Source organism: Nicotiana tomentosiformis, chromosome 11 (genome assembly GCF_000390325.3).
Source record: "Nicotiana tomentosiformis chromosome 11, ASM39032v3, whole genome shotgun sequence".
Classification (NCBI taxonomy): Eukaryota; Viridiplantae; Streptophyta; class Magnoliopsida; order Solanales; family Solanaceae; genus Nicotiana; species Nicotiana tomentosiformis.
Genome location: NC_090822.1, coordinates 68413681 through 68440076, shown reverse-complemented (window position 1 = coordinate 68440076; position 26396 = coordinate 68413681). Strand labels below are relative to the sequence as shown.

Sequence of the window (26396 nt, the reverse complement as noted above, 5' to 3'; positions counted from 1 at the left end):
AAAGTATTTTTGGAGAGTAGTTTATGTTTCGCTAATCAATTTAAAAAGAACTTTTACCAATTTTAAAACAACAATTCGTGGTAGGCCACTGTTTTAAAAGGCACTTTTAGGAAGAAGTTATTTTTTTTCAGCTACTAAAAAATAGTTTTTGCTACCAATCAAAAGTACTTATTTTTTTCCAAAAAGCATGGTCAAACACCTCAAACTCTCTAAAATAATCACTTTAAAAAAACATAAGCACTATTTAAAATTTAAAAAAAAAAATTTGACTTCTCATAAGCTTGGTAAAACAGGCTAAGACACATGATAAAAAAAGGGGGAGTATGAAGCTAAAGCCCTTTGCTTTTAATATAGTATACTGCGTCTGCCATATAAAAGATGAAGTTGACCCAACCAGTTTGAACTTGTTTTAAGGGAAAATAATACCAATAGTTTATTCGGGTCATCAGTTTGATGGCATTGAGTTTTGGGTCATTTAGAAACTAATTAAATGATGAAGAAGTATGGCAGAATTAACCCTTGGATAGAATGAGAGCAAATCTCTAAATGGCCAGAAAAGTAGTACGACTAGTAGAAGACAGAAACTACTACTCCACATAAAATTGTCAAAGGTGTCATAATAGGGAGAAGCTTTTCACGGACAGTCCCCACGTTCCCATTTCGGAATATATCATATCGATCAGGTAAACAAACACACAGCACAGGGTCAACTGATTGTTCAAATAGTAGTACTGGCCGATCCAAGAAACCAAATTACCAAAAGCATGGAGATTATATTATATATATATGATGTGGCTCTAGAGTTGCAGCTTCATACATATTGTCTTTGTGGGTCAAAATTATACCGACAAATCTTAGGGGGATACTGAACTGATCCTCTATATATCTGATGTTGATTGCCATGCAAATTGCATTACCCATTTTTAGTCACAGTTCATGAAAAAGTACTATATATAATGATCATGGAGTGGAGTAATCAAAGATTTTCAGAACAAGATTTACTAGCTAGCAGTGTTACTGTAGCTAGTAATTGTTTGATCCCATTGAGAAACGTACTACTTAACCCAGCTCCCAGAGTTGTGTTGGTTACTTAGTTTAGTGTAATCATTTAGGTATCACCTTGAAAATGACCATATTTGGCTATGAATGATGAATCAAATTAATTTTACTAAAATCAGCACTCCTACTTTTATTCCTTTTAATTTCATTTTCCCGGGTGTGGGGGGAAATGAGTGGGGTTTGAAGACTTGAAGGGGTGGCTCTACGCTGATTGGGACACTTCATTCATATATTGGGGTCACTTCAATTTTAGTGCTTTCTTACGATTGGAAGAATTCCTGCTTGTGATCCCCATCTCTATACCTACATTTTCCTTTTAGTTCAATCAAATGTCAATAGCACAAGGGGTTGATTACTCTAGCTCCCTCTTGATATCAGATCAGATGAAATCAAAATTTTAATTTTAGATTAACGTGTTAATATATAGATTCTAAATTTAATATGTATATACATATTTAATAAACTTATTAACACAAATACGTTGTTTGAATAAAAGTTATTAGGTTTTATTGGATTCTACCATTGCCCCGGCTTCACGTCCCATTGTATTATTAGGCATGTTTCATTTTCAAGTTCTCAAATGTAAAATCAAGATCAGATGGGCTCAACATCCACAATTAAAGAACAAATTCTAATCGGATTGATTTTAATCATTTTCGTTTGACGCACAAAGACTGATCCTGACTACACTTCTAATGTAATAAAAAGCTGATAGAAAGGCAAAGGCCGAAAAGAAACATAAAATTACCAGTCAAGAGAATCTGTGGTTATTTTTCTCTCTGTACTTCCAAAAAACGGTTGCTTTCTTATATACCAGTAAATATTTAACACAACAAATATTCATGTTTAGCCCCCCCCCCCCCCCCCCCCCCAAAAAAAAAAAAAGAAGAAAAACTAACTCACTTTAGTCTTGGGGAACTAAGGATCCTTTAGTTCTAAGCGATAGCTTGACTCTTTCGCCAGTACATTGGCCTGCACGTTATTTCTCTAAAAATATAGTTCAAATAAGATTCTCTTCTACAACTGGAGAGCGCAAGGAAGCCTCTTTTTCACATACAGAAAAAAAAAGAAAATATTTTAGTGGAATATTATGCCTCGGCGATATATTTGGAAATCATTATACTTTATTAAATACGCAGTCAAATGTGGATATATATACGGAGAAACACAGTGGGGCAGCAATTCAAGAAATTAATTGATTGTTTTGCTTTTTTAATTCAAAAGTTTGAGATAGTAGCTGTTTTTTAAGAACTATTTCTTAACGAACTATAAAGAGTTTAATCATAGTGTTCAAGAGAGACAAACAGTTTTTGCTACCAAATTCTTTCTTGACTTTCTTGTTCATGATATATGAATAAACATTACGGGTGTGTTTGGATGAAAGAAAACATTTTCTCTACTTAATTGTTTTCCAAATTTAGGAAGCGTTGGATAGTAGACAGTAACTTCTTATGAAAAATGTTTTCAGAAAAATATTTTACAGTCATATCAAATACATCCTCTGCTATCGCGCATCAACGTAATATGAGTTAAACTATCAATAGTGTAAAGAACTTTTGCACTATCGATCACCTTACATATTGTAGCAATTCAAGATTATAAATCTTGGTACTTCGATCTGACGGAAGATTACTTGCAAAAATCTATTAAGTTAACTTGCTAGTGGAAAAAATAAATTTAATTACTTATTGATGTATATAAGTAAATCACGTAGTATTTCATTGTTGTGAACTCCAAATGTTCCAGCCGTGGCTGTTATAAACATCATGAAACAACTTGTTCTTTGTCGCATGCACGGCCACCTGAAAATGCTTCCTAATCTAAACTTTAGTCCAGAAGAATAAAGAACAAAACACCATATCAGCTCTTAGATATATATTCATATTATTTGTACTTAATATGTCGAAAGAAATTAGAGTTATTCCCTATTGTCCAAGTTTTCTCTTCCCTTATTCTTTTCTTCTCTTTATCAAGCCTGTCCATCTTTTTCAAAGAAAGCAAGCTAGAGTATAAAATTCCCTTCAACGTTATAATTATGATGGTCTTTCTTGGTAAGTACCACAAGATGCTATAACGGTACCTTACAAAAGTAACTAGGCAAGACCCCAATGACTGCCAATAATCGCTGGATAAGAGCATTGATGCTAACGTTGAAAAAACGTTTTGATTCTTTAAGGTAATCAAAGCCTGAAACTTTTAGTTAGATTCTATATATATAAGCTTTTCTTTTTCCTTACAACATTTTGTTATAATCTACTATTTGGATCACATGGACGCATTAGGCATATAACTGGAGTATAATATAAAGCCAGCAGCCTTTTTGTGCTGCTTAATTAGGATATATACAGATTTCAGATGTTAATGACGTGCTTAAATTGTGTAGAGCTATACAGAACTTTAAGATAGCCAATTAGAGTCCCTTTATTTAAAAAATAATTCTATATATCTTTTAACATTGTGCTTGGACTTGTTTACGTCTATCTAAATTTTCATCGAATATACCTACTGCATCCCATTAGCACATGCTTGGAGTAAATGTACTCACTAATTAGAGACCCTTTATAGAGTGAACATTATCAAGACCATGAAATTTAATTTTTATTTCTAAGATCGAATTTCCAAGTGAGAAGTGTAGCCAGTTGATACAGTATTTTCACCATGTCAAAAAGAGAGACTAGTAGTATGTTTTGTGCCATCATTCTTTTTTAGGGGGAGGAACTGTTTATAATAAAGAAGTGGACCTTAACTATCTAGATGGAAACGATACTTCTCGTAAATATAAATAATAATACATAAACTATTTTAGTAAGTAACTAAACAAATGGCTGAACATCAGCTCATGAAACGTTCGACTGACATTCCTCCATGATCATAGGAGCTACCTATGTAAGGTATATACATAAGATTTGTGATAGCCTCTTCTAACCAATTCTCTTCATACTGATCAGGATGTTTCATCTGCAAAAACAACAAACAGAAACGAATCATGAGACTCCTAAAAAACATTCAGGCAGAGAAGACAAAGATCGATCGTTAAGTAAAATACTCTCTCTGTTTTAATTTATGTGAGGTACGGGACGCAGTTTAAGGGAAAAAAAAAAGACTTTTGACACTTGTGATTAAGCCTAAAAGGTAAGAGCTTTTATGTAGCTTTCAATTTGTATGGCTATCAAATTAGTCAAATGAAAAGTTTAAAGTCTAATAATTAATTTCAAATACATAAATGCAGACTAATAAGGAAAATGAGTCACATAAATCAAAAGTGCAAACTAACCTGGAACGGATTATCATAGCGTGCATCCTTGGATCCATGGCAAATATCATTAATCCCTTTCTCATCATCGCATACTTCATTATTCTTAGCAAATCTTCCACGAACTCGAACACGTTTGTCGGCTAGGGTTTTGCGACAAGCATACTGCATGCCCGTATATATTTAACGTAATTAATGTTCACAAAAAGTAGCAATAGATTGAACAAATCATATGTAAAATTAACACATGCATATATAAAAAGAAAGAGATGTAGAAACCTTAATGGTTTTGTTGAAGTTCCTTTGATTTCTTTTCTTAAGATATCGGAGAATTCTGTCCTTCCTCTCCTCTTCTGAATACCTTCCGATCTTCATTGCTGGCGTTTCTTTGACTTTTGGGCTTGTCTCCCTTTGAGGCCCCTGACAACAACAGTTTAAAAAATCTGTCTGAGTCTCTCAGCTGAAACTTAAAGTATTTTCTTTGTTTTGTTAACTTGCCATGCATAAAATGTTAGAGTAGCTAATTTGTGTGTGATCTATGAGAAATATGTTCAAGACACATGATCAAGTGGATAAAGTTATGCTCACTTTAATAGTTTAAACTTTTAGATGAATTGGTAGCATTCACACAATTTAACATGGTTTTAGTACAGAGTAAGATTTTGGATTTGATTCTCAGCACCATTCAATATAAAAAAAAATCACATGTGCTGTCTCATAAGAAAATCAAGCCTAGTTTTGAAAACATAATTAAGTAAATAAAAATGTTCTCCAGCTTAAGTTTTTGGATAATGAGTTGATCATAGACTTCAACAAATTAAAATAGATGAAGCAAAGGACGACGTCCGGAAATGTACCCAATTATTGGAGGTAGCGAGAGGACAACGGGACCAATTATTGAAGCTGGAGTGATGATCGAGACGAGTAGTAGTTTCGTCCCAACAAGATTCACAAGCCTCATGTTGGTCGGCTGCATAAACGTGATGAGTAGTAGTACTATTGAAAGAATAGTCGCTAGAAAACGTATCAGAAGAGGAGGCCGGCGCGGGTAGTAGAGCGGGCACGGTCATGTCTGAAACTACGCCAAGTCGTTCAGGGAACCATGGCATCATTGAATTTGAAATTGATGGAGGGACATAATGGTCAGGCAGTGAATTAATGTTGAGTAACTGCGCCTCAATATTATTATTATCATAAAGTACTGATGACGGGGTTACTTGGGAATTGCATATTTGTAAGGCGCTAACGCCTTCGCCTTCGCCTGCAGGGAGAGAAGAGTTGAATTCATTGGAAAAGATGTGGCTATAGTATTGAGGAGTGAAAGCCATTCAAGAAATTTCGTATGCTAATAATTAATAAGCCTTTTATTTAGTGAATGTCAGTCAATTTTGGCTTGGTTTGTCGATATGGATTTTGTGCCCTTAACTATTTATAGCTACTAAAGCTTATACGCAACTTGCTCTAGCTGTATTCTCTATGTTTCTTGTCTCTTACCTTTTCCTTTTTTTCCCCCCATTTCCAGTTTTATTTTGTTTGTTCCTGATAATCTGAGTATTATATTAATTGTTTTTAGTGAATTATGATAATCAACTTTTTTCCATTTATATTCTATGATTTGTTGTGAAATACACAGTAAGTCTTTGAAAGCGAAATAAACTTTCTCCACAAAGAACGAAATACTTTCTCATTTGCTTCCTTGCACACATTTTAAAAAAAAAAGTTCATTCACATTCTATAATCTACTGTCTATTCTAATTACTAACCTACAAATTGTTGTACAGATGTCACTTAAATTGCTTTCTAATAAGGCTTCTAATTAAAATATCGGAGAAGGGTTAAAAATGCCCCTAAACTATTGAAAAATATTTAAAAATACCCTTCATCTATTTATTGGGCTAAAAATATCCCTTCATTCACTTTTTTGGTTCACTTATGCCATTTGACCGTTAAGGTCAATAATGAATTAAAAATAATAATTATTTAAATTTCACGTGACAACTTTTTATTGGTCGAAGTTAAAACATCTAACCTATTAGAAAGACCCACCCATATCTACCCATTTTTCGGACTAACTCGCCCCAAACACTAACCCGGCCCGAATAAAAAAGTTCAACTACAAAAAAGTCGTCCCACTTCCATCTAACTCCGAGTTAGATGGAAGGATGACAGCAATAACCCTTACTATTTTCACCATGCTGTTTGTCCACCTTTATGCCACTAAAAGTTGAAAGAAATGATATAATAGGAGTGACAATTTCCATCAGTTATGCTGGTGCGAACTTCCAACAACTATAAGCAGTAGCATTGCATCTGTGTGAAATATCTTTATCTCAATATGTTGGTGAGTAAGCATTTTCCTAGGTTTGTATCTTCTTGATATATATATATTAGCAGTAACATTACATCAGGGCTAACAGATCCTAACTAATAAGCCCTATCACCCACATAAGCTGGAAATTTATTTTCTCCAATTCAGTGCTAATTCTGTTTGTTGCATTGGCATTATTCAACGACTTTCTCTGCCTCTTGTAGTTTCCCAGATTGGTCAAGAAAGTCCACTAGTGAAGCATAATTATGATCTCCTTGTTTCCTAATGTGTTTTTTGCAGCAGTTAACCCGGAGTTAGATGGAAGTGGGGCTGTCTTTTTTTAGTTGAACTTTTTATTCGGGTCGAGTTAGTGTTTGGGGTGGGTTAGTCCGAAAAACGGGTAAATATGGGTGAGTCTTTCTAATAGGTTAATGTTTTAATTTCGACCAATAAAAAGTGATCACTTGAAATTTAAATAATTATTATTTTTAATTCAGCATTGACCTAACGGTTAAAAGACATAAGTGAACTAAAAAGGTGGATGGAGGGCTATTTTTAACCCAATAGGTAGGTGAAGGGTATTTTAAAACTTTTTCCAATAGTTTAGAGGCATTATCCCTTTTCCGTTAAAATATTCATGCCTTGATTCTAATTCATGCGTTCAATTATATGGTGAGGAGGTTCAATATACTTCTTCCGTTCTAATTTCTGTGATATAGTTTGAATTGAAATACCTAATACTCCGTTGTGTTACTTGTGAAGAGTCATTATTACAAATAGAAGTTAATGTTGAAGCACTATAGTTACTCATTATGGGCAAAAATATTACAGGTAAGTAACATTGATTTGAATATATTTCTACAGTGTAGTGCACATAGTGGGGTAGCCTTTTACCAAGGGGAAAAGAGAAGAAGATTCTTCTCGGCTCTACGAAATTTTCCATTTTCTCTCCAATTTTATGCTATTTATTAACGAACATATAGTGCGCAAGAAATACACAGAATTCTTAAAGGAAACTTTATTAGAACAGTACAATGGCCTTAAATTAATGGAAAAGTGTCGTTGATAGCATGGGAAATCATAAGAGTCATTTCTAAATCAGTTGCTTATTTCACAAAAAAGGTGAATAAGCTTTGGGTAAATGTCCAGTTAACTTTAATGTCCAAACTTAAAAGGAAAAATAATTAAAACAGGAAAAGAAAGAGTGTTTCATGAATAGTAAATTTTTCTTCATGTTTGAAGCATGTAGGCAGAGAGGGATTCAAGATTTAAAGTTTATGGGTTTCTGTAGCAATCTCAAGTTATTTGTATATAATAATAATTAGGTTCTTAGTCAAGCATTTATGTAGTCTTAACACATATACAGTGCTGAACAAATATTTCTGTAGATTTTTTAATATATATCTCCATAGATTTCTTATTAAATATACAATCAAGTATATTTTTGTTAATATAGATCCAAGATTTAAAGTTTATGTAGATTTCTTAATACATATATTGGATCTTAGCAAAAGCTACTTGGTTCACATAAACCTATAGTAGACACCGTTGATCCGGCCCAGGATATTATGTAGGTATAGTTTTAGAAGGGTCACATTAAAAGCTTTGGGTTAAGCAACATATATAAGCTGCATAAAAATTCCATTAAGGTATCAATTTGTTAATAGTGCATGCAAAAAGTGGTCAAGATAGAAAAAAAGATAAAAAATATATACTTAAGTCTTGAAAAGAAATTCTTGTGGCAACTCAAAGAACAGAAAGGTGGAAGACCAAAAGAGAGGGCCTCATGTGGTTACTATTCTGATGCTGTTGAAAAGCTTTGCACTAATTTGCTTCTAACTAGTGAAGATCTGACCTATTGTATAGGCTTAGAATCTAACACATGGGTCTAGCCCAAGATTTATCAACGTACAATATATACCTATCATGCGCAAAATTCTTTTATATATGCCCATCTTATGATTTTGGATATCATTTAGTACTGTATATCTTCACTTTGGTGTTTATTTCCTCTTTTTACATACATAGGAGCATTCGTTCACGTTAACCAACCATAAAACTAAGGGGTCGTTTGGTAGAGTTTATAAGTATAGTGCTGAATACGGTATATTAGTAATGCTGGTATTAGTTATGCTTGTATTAGTTATGCAGACATATTTCTTATCCATTGTTTGATTTGATGTATTAAAGCATTGCACAATTTCTAAAAGAATTGTTCGTTTACAAAAATACACTCATAACCAGTCCATCACTTTATCTTTTTAAAAGAAACATATGTTGAAAAATATTTTTATATGAAAAAGGTTTTAAAAAAATTATTTGATTTGTCTACCTATATTGTAGTATAGAAATGAATATTTATATATATAAAAAAGAAAATATATTAACTATTTATTTATTTACTAGGGATATAATTTTATTTTCCACTTTCTTGGATTATTTCAAACTTGCATTAATATAATAGTATATTTTAATCAAGCATAAATTTTGAAGGACAATGTTATCTTTAACTAAGATAATGCATGCAATAAAACCCATTGCATTGTTAATACCATGATTTTTATGCATTAGTTATGCATAGGATAATACCAAATAGAGTTTATAACTAATGCATAGGTTCAAAAAGTGTACCAAACAAGGTATTATTAATACACAAAGTTAATGCATGTATTATTTTATCTAATGCATCCTATCAAACGACCCCTAACCTGCATGGAATTAGACTTAAGTCATGTCTATATATGTGCTATCAAAAAAGCAGTGTTGTGCATGAAGCATCCCGCGATCATGCATAGTCTAGGAAAGTATTTACCCATAAAATAGTACAGTTGAATTTATACGTGATTTTTAGACAAATAAATTAATTTAATCCTGAAATAATAAACTAATCGAAGAATTATGCCATACTTAGACTTATGATGTAGACGAAGCAGCAGAATCAATAGTTCTGGGAACAGGATTTCCGGGCACAATAACAACGAAATCAAAAAGCAAGAAGATAAGATTGTATTAAACTTTGTATAAAATGTAGCGTAAGTTTGTCAGGAAATTCGTGATCTTTATAATAATAACTGAGCTCACTATTTATAGCTATGTCTAGAGAAGGAGGTCTTAGGATCGTGCCCTTCTTTAATGTCAATTATGAGAGTCATTGATGGTGATGTAACGGTGAACATAAATGACAAATTTTCTATAACGGATAATCGCTTTTAATGCCACGGAATATTCTTTATTAAATATTATCGGGCGAAGAGCAGTTATCACATCTTTATGAGCGTTATTCTTTCCGGTGATAAACAAAATAATTGCCTTCGGCCTTTGGCCATCCCCACGTATTGGGTTTCACGTATCCCTTTTTTGGACGGCCACGTGTCATAGCATATTTTACCCTATACAGATAGTCCCCGTGCTTTCCGGTGACATAACTTTGTGTTACCGGAAAGTTGGTAGAAATACTCTTTTGGCGGAAATTACTATAATTCCCTCTGAAGGCTTCTAACGGTTGATTAGACGCACATCTCTCCGCATTTAATGCCCCGAACACGCGTCATCCCACGATTTCACGCAGCTTTTGCCGATTATCAAGGTAATCATGGACATGAATTTAGCCGCCAAAACTTTTACTTATACGCATCAACCTTCTCCCTTAAACTCAATAATTTTTCAAGCTTCCATTATCTGACTTACATCTTGCTCTTCATCTTTTCTCTAATTCTCTTCAAACAAAAATTTTCTCTTTCTTCCGTATAATGGCTTCTTCCTCAAAGTGTACCAGTTCTTCAAAGAAGAAGAACAAGGCCGAGGACTCTGCTCCTCCAATAGTGGGCTCCATCATCCCTAGAAGTCTTGTTACCACTAAAGACTTTGAAGAGAAATTCTCTACTGCTAACTCTCGTACATGGGCCGTCAGTAGGTACCCTTCTTCCATCCGTCCTTCTAGCATGCCTGCTGTGCAGGAAGACTGCCGATGCCATGATTTGGATATTATTGCTCCTAATTTATCGGAGCAAGTGACCTTACCCAAGGAGGTTTTTACATATTTCTACATGTATCCCTTTACTTTGGGTGCGTTTTCTTTGAGCGGAGAAGTTGACTCCATGATAGCGGAGTTTTGCCTCTGCTACCAAGTGTGTTTGGAACAAGTAAGTCCTTATGTGTGGAGGACGGTTGCTTGCCTTCGGTGTTTGTGCCAGAAGACTGGAGAAGTGCTAACCTTAGCTCATATGATAAATCTCTATTCTCCCAAGATCTTCCGCAGGGGAATGATAAACCTCTGCAAGCGTGGCCATCATGATCTATTGTCTAGCATGGATGATGACAACGACCGTGGGTGGATGGAACGGTTCGTTGCAGTTGCCACCAACGACATCATTCCGGCAACGGCTTCATCCTTTCCAGCCGCTTGGAACCGCACACGTAAACTCTTTTTTTAATATTGAGAAAATACATAAAGACCCCATTCAACTTGTTCTGGAAAATTATTTACACACCTAAACTTTACGGGTGTCCTAACACCCCACTATTGTTAAAATAATTGTATTTATTTACTTTTTCCTAAGTCCTGGCCAGCCGCGCGTCTTAGACAACGCAATTGAGCGCGTCTTTGCTCTCTTTTAATCGTTAAAAACACCCCCAAAAAAAGAAAAAAAAATTAAATTTTTAACTTCAATATAACCCCAACCAACAGTAAAATCCATTATTCCCCAATATTTTACCAAACCCAATTGAAGAACCCTAATTTCTTCTTCATCTAAATTCTGCCGAAATTGCATCAAATTGCTCTTTGATGTTTTGATCTTTGAAAACAAAGGTTAATTTTTCTCCTCCAAACGTAATAATGTTTCATAGATAATTCAACTTCAATGTTTGAGCTTAATTCTTCAAAGAACTTCGGCTTCGAACGGGTCTTCCTCCAACTCGTCAGGAACTCTGAATTACAATGAAATCGAAGGATTTTGCAACCGGTCACTTCGATTTTGTTCAAGCAAATCGATTTTGGTGAGGCAAGAAGAATTTTCAATGGTTGGGCATTAGGGTTCTTCAATTTGGAAATTTTTAACTGATGGGATAAATAAGGCTCGTTTAGAGATTGTTATTTTTATTTTACTAGACATTTTGAATTGAGAAAAAGTCAAAGTTTGACTAGAATCAACATAAAAAGAGTTGGGTTTTCAGGAAAAGATGAAATATTTCTGAAGACAAAAGAGACCATAGAAAGATTTTGTTTTTTTGGAAGAAACAGAGGAGGTATATTCTGTATATTCCATCACGCCCATAACAAGATTTTTCCATTGAATTGAACACTATTTTTTTCTTGATTTTTATGTAATGCATTTTTCTGAAATTTCAGTAGGAAATAAATTGGTATTTGGAATTCTTGAATTGAGGAGAAAAGATATGAAGATGACACAGAAATATATAACGTGCTATGGAGATTAGATAGAGGAAAGACAGTTTGTTGAGTGTCATCCATGTTAATTACGTGGCTTACTAATAAAATGCATGTTTCCCACTCAAATTAATATAGTTGGGCCAGGGCTTAGGAGGGAGTAAATAAATATAATTTTTTTTAACAATAGTGGGGTGTTAGGACACCCGTAAAGTTTAGGTGTATAAGTGATTTTCCAGGACAAGTTGAATGGGGTATTTATGCATTTTCTCTTTAATATTTCCTTTTACAAAATATTCTTCCATAGCCGTATTGATCCTCCATCCTTCGCCTATTTCAGCAACTCGATGGATCCCACTGGTGGTTGACGGTTTGGACCGGTGGGTCCAGAAGATCTTGGACGTTACGACGCCCGAAACTCGCTTGTGGAAAGAGTTGGCCCCTAAATACGGGTGGAAGACCAAAATCATGATAATTCAAACTCACCTTGTTTCAATTTTTCATGTGAGGAACTTGATTGATCCCTTATAACTTGTCTATGAAATTAAGTCTACCTGCGGGCTCTGTTGTTATTCCCGAGAAGGACATCTTGTTTGATCCTGCTGATGCAGCAAGGCTGCTTCAAGAGGTGCTTACTCGAACAGGTGTCTCCGTGTCTGCTTCAAGCACAAATGTTTCTTTACGGAGTATCCGGCCGGATGAAAAAACAATCAAATAGAAGATGCTCCTCCGCGGCCGGTGAAATGAATAAGAGGGCGAAGACCGATGCCCTCGAGTCATCTCCGGTAGCGATGGTGACTGGCCCTCCTTTCGGGCCGGTCATACACATTGTGATGATCGACGATGATAAAGAAGCTTGTGATGAGGGAGCTTCTCTACATTAAAGACGATGATCCTCATCATCTCAACAGGATGCTCGACCTGTTGAGATAGTTACACCAACTGAGGACGATGCCTCGACGCTTTGGGGAGAGTTTGATTTGGTAGATAATGCCAACTCCCGTCTTCGAGCCCCAATTGTTGTGCCCGGTACTGTGGGGCTGAGTATCGGGTCCCTGCCGTCTTTGGTTGGCGGGCATCCAATAACCAACACTGCATTTGATGCAGCTGCTTCTCACTCTTTAACTCCATCAACTTCATCTCCATCTTCACCAACACCAGCAACTGCTACATCACTTCCATCTTCATCCACTATTCTACCAGCAACTGCTACATCATCTACACCTGCCTCACCTGACCACGAAGAAGTTATTCCATCTCCCCAGTCCCTAGTTCATGGGAATTTGGGGAAAAATTATGTTGCCCCTTCTGAAGATCCACAAAGGAGGAGGAATGTTACTCTTTCGGTCTCTACCGGATGCAACTTTCTATCCTAGCCGGTGGAGCTTGCTAATTATCTAAAGCCTTTGGCTTCAGAGAAAGATTGGAAAAAGATTCAGGCACTCTTGGGAGAGTGTTTGTTGAACAACGCTATGCACAACGCCGCATCGGTACGTTCCTTTCTTCCTTTATTATTTCTTCTATTTTTGGTATGAACATATCATAAATTTTATCCTTCTTGCTTTGTAGGCCAACTTTCTTGCTTCCGAGGGCCTTCAAAGGTTGATTCGTAAGAAGGAAGAGATTAACTCCGCACGGGATTAGCTTTTAGCATAGCAGGAGCAAACATATCGCTCGCCTTTCGAAACTGGAAGCCAAAGCTGCTGAGGTTGTTGTATTGGAGGCTTGTTTGCAGCAAAGCGAGTGTTTCTTCCAAACACACACACAAGTATACGTGGTAGACAAGTAATAAAATGATAAGTCGAGTGTCGAACCCACAAGGATTTGTATTAACTACCCACTAAATTTACCAAGATTGTTATTCAGTCGAGTCAATTCGAGTTCAAAAGTGTGATTATACTAAACAATAATTATAACTAGTAACTAAATTATCAAACAGCAAAATGGTTGTTGTGTATTCAGTAGAGACGAATACTCCAGGGTTGTGATCGATTCACCAATCCTATTGTGTTCTAGTTAACTCTCTCTTTCATACAATTCACTCATGGTTGCTAATTAATCGAACAATTGCTCTCGTAACCTTCTCCAGAAGTACTACTCGCCTATTCAAAATAGATTAACGTCTATATTCCAATGAAATAAATCTATTAAGAACACATTAAGATTACGATATTTAATTAAGCATGGTGACTAGGTATATTCATATCCTAACCACAAATCCGCCCCCCTTAGAGTTAAGATCGTGCTCTCTTCAATTCTTCTCTAATCTAAACATGGCTTTCCTAAGCATAGCATAGATAGTAAATAGAATCTAACTGTTGGCCAGACAATTAAGTAATTAATCATAGAATTGAAAAACAACCATATGTTGGTGAATTATAATTAAGGTTAAGTCCACGTTAAACAAAAATATTCATGGCTAAATCACAACCCCAGAACTATGGGTTTTAGCCACTCATGATAATATCAAATAATTTCATAAGTGTTGGATAATTGAAAATACTAAGAAACGATGAAGAGAACTGAGATATCCTCTCTACCGAATGTTTCTCGTGTGTATTTTTCCTTCAAAGTGGCGTCTTCCCTCTCAAAATAGGCTTAGTCTTGCTTTTATACGAGTTGGGTAGGTCTAGGGCCGAAATAACCTTTTCCCGGGCAAAAGTTGGAGAAATTTCCGTCACCAGTGTCCAGGGCAGCGTGGGGTGCTGGCCATGATGCTGGCCTCCTGAACATTCTGTAAATGGCGACACAAGTGGCGTGGGGCACTGCTGTGGCGCTGGAATTCAACATTTTCCATTATTCCTCCGTTTTGGCTCTAATCTCGCACATTTCGCCCCCTACTGCCTCCGGATGATGCCTACATATAAAAACACCATAAATTAACAAAAAATCAAAACATTTTTCATCCGAAATCCATGAAACACGACTAAAACATGAGGTGTATACATATAAATATATATATATACTTTAAGCTAAATATCAGCGAGCAAGAAGTGGTAACCCTTTGCCAAGAAATTGGCCCGCTGGGGGTTAGATTTGACGAACCCAGGGCCAAATGGGCTGAAGTCCATAACGTCGTTTTTGCTGCAACTGAACACGAGGTTGCCTCTACTAAAAGAGTGACTGACTTAGAGGCAGCCTTGAACTCCAAAATTGAAGAGCTTGCTGCTGCGGGGACGAAACATACCTAGCTGGAAGAGAAGTACACGAAGATTATCGAGCATAATAGGCTCTTTAGTTTAACTGTCTGTGACCTTGATGTTAGTCTCAGATCTATTAGGTCTGCCTGGGAAAGCCTTACTGCCGAGGTAACCCAACTTAAAGAAGAACTTAAGCGCCGAGCGGCTTCTCTCATTGTTGAGAAAACTTACGCTATGTACAACATGAGGAGAGAACCTTGGAAGAGGCCAAAACTGGTATCATTGTTTTTGATGCCAAAATTGCTAAGGACCGTGAGCTTGAGTTAGCTGCTAAAAGTGGGCTCCCAGCGAGGTCTGATGCTCCTGGTCCTTCTGGTTTCGATTCCAAGTTCTCGGGAACTGTAGAAGAATCGAAGGATGATGATGCTGAAGGCCAAACTGGTGAAATGTTGAGCCATCGGTGGATCCATCTACTTCTCTCGGGGGAGCGGACACTTCTCTTCCTCCTAGTTCCAAAGATACTGCAGTTTAGCTTTTCTTTTCTTTTTCCAATTCTTGTACATGTGCCGTTTTGGCATGTTTTTGTAAATAAAAACATCTCTTGCTCAAGTATTGTTTGAGTTTTCCTTTAATTTGAATATTCATGAAAGTCTTTAATCTTTGCATTTTCTTCCTTTTGCTTAAGAATTTTGTGCAAGCTTTTCTGTTTTGCGTCTTATTATATGAAGCCTTGGGTGTATTATCCCCGAAAGCATTTTTGGCTCTGGGCATCAGCCCTTTTTCATGAGGGCTTTGATAAGTATTTGCGCAAGTTTACTTTTTGCGTCCTTTCGTATACGACTTCGGGTGTATCTTTCCCGGAAAGCATTTTGATTCCGGGTATAAATTCTTCCGAAACCAAACCTTTAATGTGAGGGTTTTTATAAGAGAGCGCCCTCTTATGTTTACGGTGTTCTTGATGAGGACGTCTCATGTTCATTACGGCACTAGCATTTGAAGTACTTGTTTAACTTTCAAATGACAAAGTAAATTCATCGTTCAGACAAGAAATAATATAAAAACAGAAGGATTTCAGTTCATTTTATTCCTTATATTTTCAAAGAGTACATAAGCATTTGCTATGCTAAAAGAAATTGCCATTACTTGTGGCTAACTTGTACAACTTGTTTCTGCGAGGCTGGTCGCGCAGTCCCCGGTCCCGATGATGCAATTATATTTCTGGTTTTTCAATTCCTAGTTGACGTGACAGTCATTGTTGCAGTATCCTCATATCATCCCCCCAGTGTTCGAATGCGAAGAGTGCGAATTGGAACATTGAAAGTCTTGTATCTTCGAAGATTCCACTAATGAATTGCTAGATAATCCTTAACTTGGTAACACACTTTACTTCCCATCAGGAATTTATGCAATCGAGCGAAGGATTATCTAACAACCCTCTAGTGGTTTTTGCTCGTGAATGGTCGGGTAACCTTTGCTCAATAGCAAACTTAACTTCCCGGTGGAAATTTTCTATAGAGCAAAAGATTATCTAACCGTCCCCGAGTGGATCTTTGCTTGTGTGCCTTGCTATTAAAGGTCTTATTGTTGTTGTCTTCGTAGTATGCTTTATGTTGCTGCCTCGCTAAAAACCTTGCTAGAAAACCCCAATTGGGACAAAAACTGAACGAAGGAAAAAAGAGTGCGACACATACATTCTGATCAGATAATGTTTATCAGCAATAATATCTTTTGAGGTGTGCCACGTTCCAATTGCTAGGCAACTTTTCTCCATTTTGGTTCTCCAACTCGTATGAACCTTTCCTGGAGATAGCTGACACCTGGTAGGGGCCTTTCCACATTAGACATAGTTTTCCCGCGTTGAGCTCCCGGGTATTTTGAGTTACTTTCCTTAGGACCAAGTCACCTACTTTAAAATAACGGAGGTTGGATCTTCGATTACAATTCCTCTCCATTCTCTGCTTTTTGAGCTGCCATTCTTACATACGCCAAGTCCCTGCGTTCATCGAGCAGCTCCAAGTTGACTAACATTACTTCGTTGTTTGATTCTTCATCTGCCTAGAAATTTCTCAAGGTGGGTTCCCCTATTTCCATCGGGATTAAAGCTTCTACACCGTACACGAGGGAAAATGGAGTTTCCCCTTGGCTGTTGTTTGGTATGCCCATAGAACTTCGGGTAATTCCTTGGGCCGATTACCCTTGGCCGCTTCCAACATTTTCTTGAGGTTTTGAATAATCACTTTGTTCGTTGACTCCGCTTGACCGTTTGCGCTCGGATGATAGGGTGAAGAAATGATCCTCTTTATTTTTAAATCTTCGAGGAACTTTGTAACTTTGGCCCATTGTCGCATGTTATCTCTTTCGGTATTCCGAACTTGCAAATTATATTTTTCCATAAGAAATCTACCACTTCGCATTCTCCGATCTTCTAGTAAGGACCTGCTTCCACCCACTTAGAAAAATAGTCAGTCAAAATTTAAAAAAATCTTACCTTTCCGGGAGCCGGTGGCAGTGGTCCGACGATGTCCATCCCCCATGGTGGGCGCCAAACTATTTACCCATAAAATGATACAATTGAATTTATACGCAGTTTCTAAACAAGTGAATTAACTTGATTCTAAAATAATAAAATAATTGAAGAATTATGCAATACTTAGCCTTATGATTTAGACGAAACAGCAGAAGCAACAGTTCCGGGAACGGGATTTCTGGGCACAATAACAACGAAATCAAAAATCAAGAAGATAAGATTGTATCAAGATTTGTATAGAATGTAGCATAAGTTTGCCAGAAAATTCATGTCATTTACAATGATAACTGAGCTCACTATTTATAGCTATGTCTAGGAAAGAAGGTCCTAGGATCGTTCCCTTCTTTAATGTCAATTATGAGGATCATTGATGAAGATGTAATCGTGAACATAAATACCAAATTCCCTGTAACGGGTAATCACAATGCCACAGAATATTCTTTATTAAGTGCTGCCGGGCGAAGAGCATTTATCACATCTTTATGAGCGTTATTCTTTTTGGTGATAAACGAAATACTTGCCTTCGATCTTTGGCCATCCCCCATTTCATGAACGGTCATGGAGACATAACCGAATGTAAGGGTTCTGCCGGTTGATTCACCAGAGGTGCGTAGCATTGGCACTTATCACATTTTCGTACGAAGTCTTTGGCGCCTTGTTCCATGTGGGGCCAATAATATCCTGCCCTTACCAAATTCAGCACTAAGGAATCTGCGCCCGAGTGGTTTTCGCATAACCCTTCGTGAACCTCTCTCATGATATAGTTAGCTTCGGATGTCCCTAAGCATCGGGCCAGCGGGCCTTAAAATTATTTTCTATACAATTGGCCTCTCTTGAAGCTATATCGCGCTGCTTTGGTGTGCAGCACCCGGGATGCTTTGGGTTATTCAGGTAGCTTCCCATGCTCGAGATAATCGATGATTTCATTTCTCCAGTCCCAGACCAAATTAGTCAAATTTACCTTATAGTAATCATTTGTATCCAGGGCTGAGTTCATCAGTTGTACTACCGTCCCAGACTCTGATCCCTTTATTTTCATCGATGATCCTAGGTTTGCCAATGTGTCTGCTTCTGTGTTATCTTCCCTTGGGATATGAGTAACTGACCACTCCCGGAATCGCGTCAATAGATCCTGAACCTTCACCGTGTATTGTTGCATGTGCTCCTCTTTGGTTTCGAAGATCCCGTATACCTGATTTGCCACCAACTGTGAGTCGCATTTGATTTCGATGACCTTGGAGTCAAGTTCCCAGGCCAATTCGAACCCTGAAATCAAAGCTTCATACTCTGCTTCATTGTTAGTTAAAAGGACCGTTCTGATGGCTAGCCTTAGGGTTTTCCCCGAAGGTGTGATTAAGACTATACCGAGCCCGGATCCTTTTACGTTGGAAGCTTTGCCCGTAAATAAGCTCCAACCCCCGATGTCGGTTCCGACACCATTACTGCCTCCTTGGTTGCCAAAGGCAATAATCCCATACTGAAATCGGTCACGAAGTCAGCCAAGACTTGCGACTTAATTGCAGTCCTTGGTTTTATATTCTATGTCGAATTCACTCATTTCGACGGCCCATTTGGCCAATCTACCCGAGAGCTCGGGTTTGTGAAGGATGTTCCGCAAAGGGAAAATAGTCACCACGACTATCAGGTGGCATTAAAAGTAGGGCCTCGATTTCCGAGCGGCTACTACGAGAGCTAAGGCCAATTTCTCCAAATGTGGGTATCGAGTTTCTGCTCCCGTTAAAATTTTACTAACATAATAAATGGGAGATTGCGTATCTTCGTCCTCTCGGACTAAAACCGCACCTACCGTAACTTCCAAGACTGCGAGGTAAACTAGCAACATTTCACCTTCTTTTGGTTTTGAAAGCAACGGAGGGCTTGACAAGTACTTCTTTAAATCCCTCAAATCCTATTAGAACTTCGGGGTCCATTTAAAATTATTTTCCTTTTTGAGTAGTGCGAAGAAACGATGACACTTTTCTGATGACCAGGAAATAAACCTGCTCAAAGTTATCAATCTCCCATAAGCCTTTGTACTTCCTTCACGTGTGATAGTTGGTCTGGGATGTCTTCTATGGCCTTGATCTTATCGGGGTTTACCTCAATTCCCCTTTGCGATACTAAAAATCCCAGAAACTTACCAGAGCTGACCCCGAACGCGCATTACTCAGGATTAAGTTTCATATTATGCTTCCTTAGGATGTCGAAAGTTTCTTGCAGATGTTTAAGATGATCAGCTATATTTAAATACTTAACGAGCATATCGTCTATATAAACTTCCATATTTTTTCCTATTTGTTTTTCAAACATCCTATTCACGAGCCGTTGATAAGTGGCTCTAGGATGAGCCTTGATGAAAGAGTCCGCGAGCATTTCAAAGGAGTCTATAGAATGCTTGGGTAACATCGAATACCACATCAAGGATCCCCTTATGAGGGTTTGTCCAAATTTCTTTAGCAATACAGATTCAATTTCGTGAGGAGCTAAATCATTTCCCATCACCGCCATTGTGTAAGTGGTAATATGCTCCTGGGAGTCTGAAGTTCTGTCATACTTTGGCACTTCATGCATTTTGAACCGCTTTGGGATTAACTCTAGTTTCGCACTTGGTTTATATGGCAATTGAGTATACATTTTTGAGTCCGGACTTTTCAGCACTGGTGGCGCGCCCGGGATGTGGTCCATGCGGGTGTTCACTTCCATCATAAATCGTAAAAGTTCATTCTTGAAAGGATCATTCTCGTTATTGAGGCCGTATTCGCTCCCTCCTGCCCCATCGAAGCCATCTTCACCCCTAGGAATGTTATTTTCGACCCTCTGCGTTGTTTGATTTCCGGGGCCCCAGGGAGGAATCGGATCTCGTCAGTTTGCATTATTCGTAGCCCCCGACAGCGCCTGCTTCAACTCCTTCATAACCTTATCATGTCGCATGAGGTGGCCTAGAATGATAACTTATTGCTCTTGCAAGACCCTTACCGCGTCAACGACATGTTCCTCGTCAGCATCATCGAGATTTGTCTCCCGAACATGCCGAGGATATTGCCTGTCATGCACCGGTGTGGCGCCATTACCCTTATTGTAGGTGTCACTGATTGAGTCCTCGAAATGAGGCTGATCCCCTCGAATCTCGAGGTTGTGCGTATTGTTAACAGTGTTATCTGTCATTTCTTATGATTTTTTCTAAGACAAAATAATCAAAATACGTTAGTAAAAAAGGCAAGGATCAATTTAATTGCACGGGTGTCTAGGCCACACGGTGGGCGCCAGACTGTTTACCCGTAAAATAATACAGTTAAATTTATACATGGTTTCTAGACAAGTGAATTAATTTGATTGTGAAATAATAGAACAATCGAAGAATTATGCAATACTTAGCCTTATGATTTAGACGAAATAGCAGAAGCAACAGTTCCGAGAACAGAATTTCCAGGCACAATAACAACGAAATCAAAAAGCAAGAAGATAAAGATTGTATCAAGCTTTGTATAAAATGTAGCGTAAGTTTGCCAGAAAATTCGTATCCTTTATAATGATAACTGAGCTCACTATTTATAGTTATGTCTAGGGAATGAGGTCTTAGGATCGTCCCCTTTTTAATGTCAATTATAAGAGTCATTGATGAAGATGTAACGCTGAACATAAATGCCAAATTCTCTGTAACGGGTAATCACTCTTAATGCCACGGAATATTCTTTATTAAATGTTGTCGGGCGAAGGGCATTTATCACTTCTTTATGAGTGTTATTCTTTCCGGTGATAAGCGAAACATTTGCCTTCGGTCTTTGGTCATCCCCGTCTTGGGTTCCACGTATCCCTTTTTTGAACGGCCACGTGTCATAGCGTATTTTACCATATACAGAAAGGACCGCTCTCCAAAAGGTATATAGTCTAACCTGATGCAAGCATGGCTGATTCTGAATTAGGATAATTAAGTATATCTCTTTTTGCTAACTCTGCACATGAACACTCCTAAAACGAAGTGGATCCCAAATTTTAAGTTACTAGATGTGGATTACCAGCGTAAGGAAACAATTGTCATAATGTAAGAGTGTAATACTCAATAGTTAAAGGTGGAAACAACAACACGTGTATGTAATTTTAGAAAAGAATCAAAATGGATATAAGAATCTGTTCCGAATACCAAAAATTAGCAAAAGAGAAAACAAAATAATACGGCAAGAGAGGAAAAATATTATCTTTCATTACCAGGCTATTTGCCGCAAAAGACATGCAGGAAAAAATTCCGATACCGAAAGTGAAAAGCGCCAAGTATCAGGTGCTAGGATTTCAGGGCTTGCTATCCTTTGGAAAAGAAGACACTCTCAAGAACAAGTTGGAAGTTGGGACCAGTACTTATGCTCCAAATTGCCTAGCCATATATATGCTTTGTAAGTAAATCCATTCTGATGTAAACATTTTACTATTCATTAATCATGTATACATGTACTACAAACAAGTGCCATTCGATCAAGCACAAGGATTTGATCCTTTTTGATTTGACTCTTTGACTAGTTCTTGTTCCTTCTAGCCTTTCTCTTTACAGCTACTATTTCGTCAGTTTTGATCTCGTAGAAAAATTCACTGCTTGTTGATGGAATACATGTTTTTATTCGTTTCTTTCTTTGAACAAGAAAAAGAAGAAATCTTGTTAAATGACAGTATAAGATAGCTGCAGATTTTGGGTCACTTTTTCTGCTTTAATAAAGTTTAATCCATTGATTTAACAGCGATCCTAAAACAGTGCCACCTTTCTTTTGGTGGAGACGATCAACAAATATCGTACAGCAGTATTCTTGTTTAACAGAGCACTAGCTTTTGTTTTCCCTAGCTAAGCAATCTTGAGAATCTGAGATCCTTTGGTTCGTCGATTTGTCCAAACTTTGATGTACATGTATCCAATTCTTTGCACGCTATTATCAAGGCATGCCTATCTTGTCAAAAGTAAGGATCAACTGCTTTACCAGTCCACATGCAAATGCTACCTTTTTCATTCAACACCAATAAAATCCAGATAGTAATGACAAAGTAGATCTGATACAAGTTGTATCCCAGCCAGGAATACTCAATTCCCAGGACATATGAACTTAAAAACTATTTAGATTCACTAGCTCTTGCGCTTGGGATTGTATTACTATATTCATTCCGAAGAACAAGCGGAGAAAAAACAAATTTGAGAAATACCAATGTACGATACAAGGTTCAGAGATATGACCATACATTCCTGCCATTCAATTACATACTTACAAACAGACAGTGTTGAATTAAATTCTTAGGGGTCGTTTGGTATGAGGTATAAGGTGGGATAAGATGTAGGATGACTTAATCCAGGATATCCCATCTTATCCCACCTTATCCCATCAAATGTGGTATAATTCCGGGATAATTTAGTCCGCGTACCAAACGACCCCTTAGAGTAGATACAACGACAACATCAGAGTTTTGACTGCTAGTTCTGGATGCTAAAAATCAATAGTACCTTTCAATTTACATATTATTGACCGCATGACTCATAGTCTAGCATAATCTACAACAATCCGAATTCTTTGCACTACCAGAAGGTTTAAAGCTCGAAAGATTTCTCAGTTGATGATTGACAATCTGTACCTAAAGTTGGAGCACAGCTCCACGAGTTCCACATGCCCATCGGTCAACTTTAGACACACGCAAAACAACAGCCACTAAGCTAAGACTCTGTTAAATGTTTGAGCTACCATAATATGGGAAATCATATATACCCCAGATTTTCCGTACTTTTAACGAACACCGCGGTTAAGCATCCCTTGGAATGATAGATAGAGATCTTTGTTATCTGTCCCAAAAATCTCTTCTGCTTTTTTCAAAGTTTCCTGGATTATTATAATGGACAAAAAGGAAAAGCAGAAAAGCATTTAGATATTGAACAGAACTACAAGGTAATACAGGATATTCTACCATAACTAAGATTATATTATCCACCTCGCGAGATTGCTTTTGAGCATTTAATTCCTTTATGTTAGCTAGAAATGCACTGAACTGCTCATAAGACAGACGACTCCTGAATCAACAATATGCAGATCATCAGGTGAAAGATCTTTTACTCGAAAAAGTCAAACAGAACAAAAGTTAAAAACGAAAAATAGATACCTGGCTTGACGGAAAAACTCCTTCCCATCAACTCGAGGAGTTTGAGCTGACAATTCACACATGCACTAATCAGTACCATTCGAATGAATATGATATTAGCTAAATAAAAAGACAGCCGAATATGTTGTCATATGTGTGTAGAATCATTCTTAAATGTAAGTGAACTTGTGAATGTAATAAAAACATTGGTTGCAACACACGTTTGCATCTCATGCAAAGAAAAGTTCCCTTGTATGTGTGACGACAGAAGTGCATAGCTGATGCAGTAACATTAGCAGAGCTCACGAACCTGGTTTTGCGCGTGCTCTTGGAGGAGAGTTAGCTGCTGAGGACTGTTGACTCGAAGGATAGAATGATGACACTGAACCTCGGCCTTGAAATTGAGGGTTTGTTGGAGTGCTGCTGCCAGATGTCCTCTGAGGAGATACAGCAGCAGAAAATCTTCTGGGGGATACACTAGCAGAAGTTGTTTTTGGTGTGTCAGTTGGAGTAAGCCGTGGTGTTATGTAAGGGATGGAAAATCTTTGCACAGCTTGCTTTGAGGCTGGATACAAAAAGAAAAATATGAATAGAAATTAAACAACTTTTGCTACATTCTAAAATTATCTTGTAAAAAACACATAGAGTCAATTACCATCATCGTAACTGCCTCTGCCATCCATTGACCCACTGAAAGAATGATGCATTGTGTAGCCATTCACCTCCTCTGCAAATAAAATTATCAAGATCAAATTCAAAACATCAGGTCTCCGAGCTTGAAGAAGCAACTCAGATAATATCTTGAACATGAAAAGCAAACAAAATCAAGGACAGATTAATAAAGGCAATGTTAAAGTTACCTATTACAGGATATGACCTGTGAACAGATTGATCGTAAGTGCCAATATCAACAGTTTCAGCTTGCTGCCAAGATAGAAAAAGGATCGCCATAGTCAATAAAGAAGAGAGGATAATTCTTAAAGGGAAACATGTGTTCTAGAAAGGAAACGATTGTGCCTCAAGTTTTTGTACAGTCCTACATGTCAATTGGAAATCACACTCATTCCTATTTAGGAATTTTAAAGATTATACCCATAATAATTTTTGTAGGATTCCTACTTTTTGGTTTACTTCTAGTATACGAGCGTTATTGTGCCCAAACATTTTAAAATTTTATTTACCTTATAAAAAAAGGTTATACCCAAAATTTCTTATTGCAAATTCTTGTTACCCTCTCAATAATATAAAGAAATGCCCAAAACTAGAAGATTATGTAATCTTACAGATGAGTCATCATCACTCAAAGACTGCACCAATTGCCTTTTAAAGGTCTCCAACTGTTGAAAGAAAGAAAAGTAAGTTTATGCCGCTGCAATGGAAATAACAGATAAATAGTGCCCAAGAATTTCCACATTCATTATTCAATCTTTACAGGGAAGATAGGAAGACTACCGCAATACCAGGAGCAAAGCAAAAAACATATAAAGCAGAAAAGCAATTACAAAGCAGAAATTAGAGAGCAAACATGCTCCAATTAAGAGTATTATGTATGACTTATTAGGGAAACACTTATCACAGTCGCTTGGAGTAGTTAGCAAGTATAATATAACAATTTTAGCTGAAATCAAGTAAAAGGATTCTTCTAAAGCATAATAGAGATAAACAAAAAGCATAAGATAACACTTGAAGAATTCAATAAGAAACAAAAGAAATATAACCTTTGCTAAGTCGCGAGCAAGCTTCTTTGCAGTCAAAGCCAGAGAATCCCTCTCTTTGGAAAGTTTCACCTTTTGTTATTCCAGAAAAGTAAAACAAAAAATATTAATTCCGGTTAAATAGAAATGAAAAGCAAAAGCTAGGGGAATAAAAGAATAGATTTTGTTTAATACATTATCTTGGAGAGTGATGTTCAATCGCAATTCGGCGGCGTGAGAGGCCTGCTCGAGCTGAGAGACCTTGTCTTCGAGGTCGAGGATCACGCGATCCTTGTCGTGAAGCTTTTGACGGAGCCTACCCATATCAGACTCCAGATTCGTAACACGAGAAGCGATTGCCATAGAGGTGATCTTCCGGGCTACATCCAATTGGTCATACGGGTCTGTCGGAATGACCGAAAGTATTTCATCGGGGAGGTGAAAGTCCGGCCCGCCATTCCGGCTGCTACTCTCCGACATATTCCGAATTCCAACCCCTAAATTTCGGAAATTGAAGAGAAATCCTCTCCAAGGGTTTGGAATGGAGGAAATATTCGTCAGCTATGCACACGACGTTTATGTTCTCTCTTTTACTTTTGTTTTCATTTTGCTTCTAAAAGGGACCTGAGTTTGAAATTTTATTGGATTTCCCTCCGAAGGTTTGGGGGTCCTTTTCTTTTTGGGTCCAGGCCCCAGACCAGACTGGAGCTGAAAGACCTTTTCAGATCTATGCCTTTTTTCTCATACTAAACTATTTTTAAGTTTTAAACAGATAAAAAAGTTACTATCACATAAAATGAAATAGAGAGACCAATAATAACTCGTGTAGCTCTAGCCTAAATTCCCGAACACATAATTTTTTCTTTTTCTTTCTGAAATAGAGTGCTCGTGAACTAGGAAAAAAAAGAATTTTTGGGGGTGTAT

At 37.3% G+C, this 26396-nt stretch overlaps 2 protein-coding genes across 2 annotated transcripts; both read right to left on the bottom strand.

Moving 5' to 3' along the window:
* Positions 1-3632: 3632 nt before the first annotated feature.
* Positions 3633-5715, bottom strand: LOC104102504 (uncharacterized). Its single transcript, XM_009610221.4, has 4 exons — positions 5170-5715; positions 4592-4732; positions 4334-4477; positions 3633-4017 (listed from the first exon to the last, which is right to left on the bottom strand). The coding sequence occupies exons 1-4, from the start codon at positions 5638-5640 to the stop codon at positions 3892-3894; spliced, it is 882 nt and encodes a 293-aa protein (XP_009608516.1). The 5' UTR covers positions 5641-5715; the 3' UTR covers positions 3633-3891.
* Positions 5716-22828: 17113 nt separating this feature from the next.
* On the bottom strand, positions 22829-26159 carry LOC104102503 (uncharacterized protein At4g15545). The gene is made up of 9 exons (XM_009610220.4): positions 25668-26159; positions 25497-25565; positions 25062-25115; positions 24639-24702; positions 24434-24505; positions 24089-24343; positions 23800-23845; positions 23632-23710; positions 22829-23522 (listed from the first exon to the last, which is right to left on the bottom strand). The coding sequence occupies exons 1-9, from the start codon at positions 25950-25952 to the stop codon at positions 23430-23432; spliced, it is 1017 nt and encodes a 338-aa protein (XP_009608515.1). The 5' UTR covers positions 25953-26159; the 3' UTR covers positions 22829-23429.
* Between the last annotated feature and the right edge of the window lie 237 nt (positions 26160-26396).

Coding starts and splice junctions, on each gene's coding strand:
- LOC104102504 (XM_009610221.4), bottom strand. CDS start 5,640: ATGGCTTTCACTCCTCAATACTATAGCCACATCTTTTCCAATGAATTC. Junction 4,733..5,169: donor TCGCTACCTCCAATAATTGG/GTACATTTCCGG, acceptor TGTTGTTGTCAG/GGGCCTCAAAGGGAGACAAG. Junction 4,478..4,591: donor ACTTCAACAAAACCATTAAG/GTTTCTACATCT, acceptor ACGGGCATGCAG/TATGCTTGTCGCAAAACCCT.
- LOC104102503 (XM_009610220.4), bottom strand. CDS start 25,952: ATGTCGGAGAGTAGCAGCCGGAATGGCGGGCCGGACTTTCACCTCCCC. Junction 24,344..24,433: donor CAGAGGCAGTTACGATGATG/GTAATTGACTCT, acceptor TTTTGTATCCAG/CCTCAAAGCAAGCTGTGCAA. Junction 23,523..23,631: donor CTCAAAAGCAATCTCGCGAG/GTGGATAATATA, acceptor ATAATAATCCAG/GAAACTTTGAAAAAAGCAGA.